The following is an 8,903-nucleotide window of genomic DNA, read 5'->3' on the forward strand; positions in this document are numbered from 1 at the left end:
AAATTGCACTTTTTTGGTGCTTCTTACATTACATTTAAGGAGTCGCAAAATTTGCGATTCCTTAAATGCAATCGCAAAATAAGGAATCGCAAATTTCGCGATTCCTTATTTTGCCTTAATTCATACTATTTGGCAAAATTGCATTTGCAAACGCGCGAATGCAATTTTGCTTGATACATATGGCCCTTAGTGTATAACATATCATATATGTAAATTTTATTTATATATTAGGTGTTTCTTGCCTACATAACGATATGTTTATAATCCTTTTTTAATCCAGGTCATTCACTTCTGTTATGAAATCTGTTTTTGATTCTGAAACTCTTGAATTTTACCTTATTGTATATTTCTTAATGCTAAGTTGAATTGCAATTTATTATGAATGTATTATCTTTTATAAATAACAATAAAGAAATTGAATCAAAAAAAGAAGGCTGAACTGATTCTGAACAAGAAAGCTACGCATAGGAATGAGACAGTTTGCTTGCATGGGCAGACAGAGATTGGTAGTCGATGAAAAAGAGTAAGTTGAAAGGGTGGATAGATAGGACCAATGATGTCGACTGAATCAGCTGGGTGAAATGAGCACATTTAGTGGACCACATAAAAAAGGTAGGCCTCTACTTAGGGAAACAATACTTAAAGGTGTTGGAAAGACTCCGAGGTGTAGACCCGTACAATGAAGTGGACTGACTAAAAATAGGTGGGCCATCATAAAAAAGATTTGAATTAGTCCAAGGGTTATATACATCCATAGGTGTGAACATTCACTGTGATAACGTAGTTGCTTTTTTAAAACTGTGCAAGGATCAGAACAATTTAGAAAGGAGAAGTAAAAATAAACAAGCATTGGTTAAGTCAGTGTGTTTAGCATCCACATTCTGATATAGGGTTGACATGCTTGCTTATCCAAGCTGAAGGGCGCATTGCATTTGTATTTTAGCAGGAGCCTGGTGGCAGAAACACAGGAACTGCTTGGTAAACTCAATCACCTCAACAAACTAACTCCCAGATGGGCTGAATCTTATCAACGAACCAGTAGCTGACACGAAGGGGATTGTTCCAGTATGACACTGAATCGATCAACCACGCTTTAGTATCCCTAGCAATTAATTTGCTTTGCCATAAAGTGATTCAATCTGTATTGCAGTGAAAAAAAGTATTGTTTATTTCTATCCGGTTCATGTAAAAAAAAAAAGTACGGAATGTGACAAAAAGTGTGATGACTGAGTGTGCTATTCAGATTTAAAATCATCCCTCATGCTTTGTAGTGGAACCACCTAAAAATATGTGGAATGATATACCAAACAGCCAATAGCCTGAGTGAGAGATGCATTCTGCTGATGCAAGATATGATTGACATTGTCTCAACGCAGAGGCTGAAAGTGAGTGATCCAAACCAACCGATGATTGAAGGGGGCTGGCGAATAGCCCAATCTGTCTATATTGAAAACAATAGGCCATTGCAACCAGCTCTGCTGTCTAGTCAGAACTAGAAATTACCTTTCCATATATGTGAGCACCTCTTTAGGACTCTACCTCCAAAATTACTTAGAGCTAGAAAATACGCCAACAGATTCTATTTTACTGGCTGGCAGCTAATTTGGGTAGACATTGGTTTCTGCTTTTTCCTCTAAATTTCTAAACTAAATTAGTTTATTTTTCATTAGGTGCAACGTCTTACAGAACAAAGGCTTAGCTTCAGTGATTGACTGCTTTTGTTGTACTTATTTCGTGCCATACTCACTAACAAAACTCTAATTTTCCCTATCCTAGTTTGGCGCTGACTGGGATGTGTACCTGACCAAGCCCAATGGAACATATATAGTGCAGACTGTGCGAGAGCTGCTGCCCTTATCCTTTGGTCCAGAAGATCTGCAGAAAATGTAAAGAGATGAATGTGTGATGCCCAGGAAAGACATAAAGAACCCGCAGTAAGAAGATGGATGTCTTTCTCAACAATATCAGCCGCAGTGACTTCTGTAAATTCCGAACAAACCTCAAAGGCACAGAAGTTCACCTTCTTAGCCACAGCTGGCTAGTTATATAAGGACCAATGTGATGCAGCCTACAATATGAGGATCAATGCAGAGAGGCTGGTTACTGAAGGACTAAAACCTGGAGACGGCTAAGGCAATTGATGCCCAAAGACTAGCAATATGAGGATCAGAGGGTGAAAATATGGGAACTCATACCCACACCACAGAAACTAAAGACCCATTTTGAATGGGTGATAATAATAATATGCCACAGTGGACAGCACTTTAAAAAACTGCACAGAACCCGAGTGCGTAACATTGAAGAACTCAGACTGGATGATGTCATCTAAGTATGTTCTGACTGAATATGATGTTTCGAAAGGGCCACATGCAGCACCTGACTGCTTCATAGAGCTTGCTTAGTTACAGAGGACTCTGAAACGTTTACCTGCCAGGGAGGGATACTAAAACTTGAAGGTTATGTTTTTAAACCTTTCTGAAACAAGATGATCTTCAAGATCTGTGATGCACAGTGCCTGACAGTACAATACTATCTAGAGCTATGATGATCCACCTCCCACAGAATTTGAACCAACATAATTCGAGAACGGTCCAAGTAGACATGTTGGCAAATTTTAATCAGGAGACTATGCAGAGAACCTCATGTGCACTGTACATGGTCCATGGTAGGGGGGGACTTGAGATTTATCGTCAAAATATTGTCTTTAAATCAGTATTTAACAGAAGGCCAATATCAGACTTGGGCAGGAGATGTGTAGTGCAGGCGTTACTTATCAGCTTGAGTATGACCTTGGCTACCGTGATCTGCTGCACGTGTACATCTTTGGTCAGGTTATTGAGATATCAGTAGTGCACATATAGAAAGAACTGTTGTAATAGTATCTGGTGGCCACTAATGCTTTGAAGAGGAAATTAGGGTTTTGATGTAGGGGTAAGATTCTCTGCAAGGTTCTGGAACTCCTGTAGGTAGTTTCCTTACCCATATAGATAATGTAGCTCCCTCACAATACATTATAGTTAAAATTAACAAAGATTGTATTACATTACCTATTTCTTATACTGCATCTCCTTAGACCTCTGGCTAGAGAAAGAGGATAATGAAGATCTGCCTGGTTAATAATCTCAGGCTCCTATAAATATTTAACAGAAATGCAGATGAGTAGATCCTTGGAGGACACAGCATTCCACATGATTCAGGGCTGATACAGATTTACTCACGTAAACCTGCTCAACTAGTGAAGGGAATTCTTTTTGGCAGTCAAGCAATCCAATCATATAGCCAGTGCTTAATTTGAGCAGTTGAATGGTTGCAGGTGGAGCCCAATCACACTTATTTTTGAGGACCAGCACTTATTTTTCATCAACAGACCTCGACCCAGAGGAAGAGAGAAAAACCATTGAGAAAGAAGGACGAATAGAAAGACAAAAAACTGTCACAAAGAGAGAAAGCAGGGATGAAAAGAATCTGCAAGAATGAGGTAAAGAGACAGGGGGTGTCTGGTTGTGGATTACGGAAGTATCAGGATGAATGAAGACTATACAGCCTTGGTCCTCAGCTGCCTATCATTCAATGGCACCAGCCGCAGGCTTCTGAGAGACATTTTGTGCCCAGTCACGTATTCTTTTACAAATTAAGCACTGTATATACCTACAAGTACATTTTCATTTATTTGGACTTGGTTTCTAAGGATGCAAGGCCTGAGAGGGTCTGTTTGTTCCTGCACGCTTTGTCACATACCAAAAAGGGCTTATATCAGTCACAAATAAGTAGAGCAGTGGATTTCTATGAGTTACAAAGAATCTCCATGTATGGTGGTTGGTCATATAAGTCGTCTCTTAGGAAATGTGGAGGATCATATATGGAAACAATGTAATTCAATACACCAATGGTAGAAAATCATGAAAACCAGACTGGTCTGGTAAAATTAAAAAAATAAATAAGCCATTATCTTCTGTACCTGAAAGAATGGCAATGATACCCTAGCTTTTGTAGTGCTAGATGTAAATAGGGGAAATGACAGCTTGTGAGCAGAATACCAACAAATGGCTAAATGTACAGAAATAGTTAAATGGTTGAGTATCAGAGTATGTTATGTTATGTTATTTTATTTTATAACGCGCACAGATACTCAGAAGTGTCCCAGCGCGGAGCCAATATAGGGATGGAGAAAGACATTTAGACAAAAAGAAGAGTTTTCAGGAGCTTTCTAAAAAACAGTGGATCCTTGGTATTCCAAAGAGACAAGGGGAGGGCGTTCCATGCCACTGCTGCTTTTCGAGCGACAGAGCTGCCACCTAACCTCTGGCATTTAAAGCGGGGAACTTGAGCCAGAAGTTGAGACGAGGAGCGCAGCTGTCTCAGGGGGGCATAACAAGAGAAGCATTTTTGCAAATAAATGGGTCCTTGGCCATAGAGAGCACGATGAGCAATGATTAGTGATTTGAATTTTACCCTTACCAACATGGGCAGCCAGTGCAAAGAGTGCAGATGGTGGCTCACACTTCTTCCGGCGGGTAATTCCAGAAGAAGCCTGGCTGCTGCATTCTGGACTACCTAAAGCTTTTTCAGCAGGTAGCCAGGGATGCCCACATAGAGAGCATTGGCGAGGTCCAGCCGAGAAAGAACAAGGGAACGGATGACTGACTCCTTAGCAGCCCTGGGCAGCAGGGGGGAGGAACTTCCAAAGAGCCAGAGGGTGTCCCTAAACTTAGCAGAAAATTTCCAGAACAGGAGAATCTCAGACTTCTCTTCGTTGCATTTGAGCTGTGCAGAGGCAAGCTATTTAAAGATGGAGGACAGACAATGCTTCGCAGAAGAGACCAAGTCTGCATACGTCTCCCATGTAAAGAGAAGCTGGGTATTGTTATGATAGGCGATGATCTTCACACCCAGTTCTTCAGCCAAGTGGCCCAATCGTGTAACATAAATGTTAAAAAGGAGTGGGCTAAGAGAGGACCCCTGGGGGACTCCTGTGGTCCCTGTCTGGGAGCAGAAAAGGATGACGGAGGGCAGACCTGCTGGATCCGTCCATCCAAAAAAGAACTGATCCAGCCTCAAGCTGTGCCAGTGACCCCTATCTAGGAAAGACGTGTGAGAAGCTGTGAGTGCGGGACCTTGTCAAACGCCGATGACAGGTTGAGCAAAATCAATAACGCCCTGCCGCCAGCATCCAAACACTCCCGGATGGCTTCCGAGACATCTACCAAGGCTGGTTCGGTGCTGTAGGCGGCCCTAAACACTGACTGTGCCGGATGCAGGAGGCCTGCGCTTTCCACAAACTCAGTGAGTTGTTTAGTCACCACCTTCTCACAAACCTTGGCTAAGCTAGGCAAGAGGGAAATATGGCGGTAAATCCCAGGATTGAGGAGGCCTAAGAAGGCTTTTTATAGAGGGGAAGAATATTGGCATGCTACCAGAAATCGGGGACGCAAGCTTTCTGTAGGGACAGATTAATTATGCCATTCACTTCGGTATTGAGAGTCTCAGCGGCCGCTGCCAGCAGTCTGGCTGAGCAAGGGTCCGTGGTGGAGCCCGACTTCAGGCCCTTTAAGAATTTGAGAGATTCAGACAGGTCCACGGCACTGAAAGCCTGAAGGAAGTGAGTGGGGTGGACCGATGCAGTCTACGTCGAGACCCCTAAGGCCCTGTCACAAGAGGAGAAAGATGCCTGTATGGTGTAGATCTTATCTCTGAAAAGGCAGGAAAGATTGTCGCACCATGAGTCCGTAACTGGAGACGTGTTTAATTTGGCGGCAGGCGACGTGAAGCTCTGGACAAGCGTGAAGATTTCCTTGGTATTGTTGTTAGCACAGTCGATGTGTGCTGAATAGAAGCCCTTTTTGGCCTGGATTATGGCCTCATAGTATATTTTTAGTATAAGCCTAAGTTGCAGCTTAGCTGCTGGATAGAAGTCGCTGTGGCGCCACCTTCGCTCTAGAACTTTACAATCATTTTTGAGCACTTTAAGTTCCGGCGTGAACCAAGGTTTAGAAGGAGACTCCCTGGAAAGCCTGAGAAGCCCTACGGATCTAACGTGTCTACAACATCAGTCACCCGGGCTGTAAATCCAGCAAGACTTCCCTCAAGATCAGCCACGAGGGTCGGCCCAAAGGCGTCCAGGGCCTGATTGAATGCAAGTGGATCAATTTCGCAGAATGCTGGTTTACAGTGGCTACGAGCCAGGGGGTCAACATTGATGATTACCCATGAAAAATAGGTTAGAAAATGGTCTGACTAAAGGACCGGACAGGGGTCTTCTACCTCGATGGAAAAGTTGGTGCATATTGGATCCAGGATGTGACTTGCTTGGTGGGTGGGACTACAACAGTGTCACCAAATGACTGAAGAAAGGATCCCACGAGGCCGGGAGGCCTATAGATCAGAGAGCCCCCCAGGGAAAAATGGGCAGAGAAGCGAATGCTAAAGTCAAGCGCTTCACAGTTCCCCCCATGGAGTCGCTTCACCCCTGCGAAAGTCCCTCATGTTTTTTTAGATAATAGCCACACCGCATCCTCTACCATCTGGGCGATCAGCTCTAGTGATCTTGTAACCCTTGGGTGTGGCCAGGGTAACAATGGGATCGCATGTGGAATCTAGCCAAGTATCTGTGATGAAAAGAAGGTCAACAAGGAGGTCAAACACATCGAACTAGTGCGGCCGTTAATCAATGCGGCCTGAATAGGAGAGGCCTTTAAAGGCGTCTTAAAAGAGGTGCTAATAGGAGCAGAGCTGACAGACCCTACAGCCACTTAAAGCCACATGACCCACAGATGCATTGTTACATGTAGATAAATCATGAATACCTTGATGGGCGCAGGGGAGTGGGTGGAAATTCAGCAGAAAAGTCACTCGTATATTGCATTCTGCCAAACATACAAGGGGCCCAGAGGGCAGCGTAGCAGGCGCTGGGCGCTTTCGGGACGCTGACGGACGCAGAGATTGTTGCCTTATGCATTCCTTCGGTGCGCCTGCGGCACGACCACATAGCGCGCATTTTTATGTACCCAGCAGCCAAGTAGATCAGAGCACGCACTACCCCAAGATGGTGGCTCTCAGTGGTGTGCCGGGAATCAGGAAATGAATTCCCACCCCTCCGCAATCCAAATTCAAGGACAGCTGAACAGCAAATGATTAAAAACACAAATTTCATACAATACAGTTCAAAACCAATACTCGGTTTAAAAAAAAAATGAAATCAGGAAGCAAATATGTGCAAATTAGAGAGAGTCACGGAGAAACATGAGCGTAGTGCAACAAACCCCTCAGGCGCCTGCGACCACGCAGCATGCATTTGTATGTACCCTGCAGCCATGTAGACTAGAGCATGCACTGCCACAAGATGGAGGCTCTCAGTGGCGTGCCGGGGAACCAGGGAATGGATTCCCACCACTCCGTAATTCAAATTCAAGGACAGTTGCACAGCAAAAAGAACAAGTGCTAGTAAGTGTGCAGGCTTAAATGATTAAAAACACAAATTCGATACAATACAATAGGTGTTGGATTAGAAGGCAAGTAATGCAGAAGGTATCATCAGGTTTAATCATCTAAAGAATCAAGGAAAATGTTGCCAGGTCAAGGTAATTGTGGCCAGGTCAAGGTTGTAGAAAAGCAGTAAAAAATATTTTTTCAAATGTGCCGCTCAAATTGTTTTTACATGTTTGATAGCAAAATAAATTAATTCATATGTTTATTTGTTGTTGAAAAATGTTTATATTTGGATTTAATTGTGAATCAATTTAAAATGAATTGTTTTTGAACTAGGCTAAAGAACTTTGAACAAAGTGTTCATCTCAATTTAGTGCTGAGTTAATTTATGGGCATCAATTCACAAATATGCTAGGAGTACCGGAAGTGACATCACCTACTCTTTGACCTTAATGATATCACAGGAAGTTAAATCATATGACACTTTACACAATTTTTGCCATGAAGGCTTGTCACATGATCCTAACACCACGCTTACACTCTTTCACACCCCCTTGCACTCATTCTTATTAATTTTAACACACTCAGTTGCATTTTTTCTTAATCTCACTCATACATATTGACACTTAAGCCCATGTTTACCAACATTTTGCACCATGTGTGCATCGCTTCTGTGACTCAAACCCGGCACGAAGTGTTAGGGTGGGATTTACTATCCTTCGCAAATCCAGATTTGTGTTGCATAGTTTCAAAAAGTAAACACAAAATTGACCTATGCATTGCTTTACATTATTTTGTGGCTAGTTGGGGTTCAGTGGGTGGTGCACAGGCGTTCCAATGCAACTACCCATGGGTTTTGAAGCAACAAAGATTGGTGTTAGACACTGGGTCTCTGGCTGGCAGAGGTATGCACCCTGTCCAAGTCAGGACCCACACTCTAGTCAGGGTAAGCGTAGTACACACTAAAAGCTTACCTTGGCTCACTCTCTGGTAGCTTGACACAGAGCAGTCAGAGTAAACTAAAGAGGGAATGTGTAAAGTATTTGTGCACACACACACACAATAACACAGTCAAAGCACCACAAAAGAACTCTACACCAGTTTCGAAAAATAGCCAATATTTGTCTAAGTAAAACAAGACCAAAACGCCAAAAATCCAACATATACAAGTCGAAGTATGAATTTTGGAAGAATAAATCAAAATACAGTGCTTAGCAATCAATAGCTCCAACTGAGGCTATCTGGTTGCACCTGACCGGGACAAGTCCAAAAGTTCAATCTGACTGAGATGGTGCGTGGGCCGGATATAGGAGTCATGGAGACCCCTAACGATACCTTGGATATGTCGGAAATCGAAGATGATGCAAAGTACAGAAGAGGTGAGGCGTTGTGGATGCAGGTGCTACAGCGGTTCCTTAAGGCAGTCATGGTTCTTGAAGCTTTAACACCTGGGGATGATGCAGTGCACAGAGGAATTG

At 43.1% G+C, this 8,903-nt stretch overlaps 1 protein-coding gene across 1 annotated transcript in view; it reads left to right on the forward strand.

Moving 5' to 3' along the window:
* Window positions 1–7,688, forward strand: part of CDA (cytidine deaminase) — a 169,974-nt gene extending 162,286 nt beyond the window's left edge. The window contains exon 5 of the mRNA XM_078642999.1: window positions 1,777–7,688. Coding sequence (XP_078499125.1) covers window positions 1,777–1,890 — 114 coding nt within the window. The 3' untranslated portion in view covers window positions 1,891–7,688. The remainder of the gene's footprint in view (window positions 1–1,776) is intronic.
* The last annotated feature ends 1,215 nt before the right edge of the window (window positions 7,689–8,903 follow it).

This window comes from Lissotriton helveticus, chromosome 5_1 (assembly GCF_964261635.1).
Source record: "Lissotriton helveticus chromosome 5_1, aLisHel1.1, whole genome shotgun sequence".
Classification (NCBI taxonomy): Eukaryota; Metazoa; Chordata; class Amphibia; order Caudata; family Salamandridae; genus Lissotriton; species Lissotriton helveticus.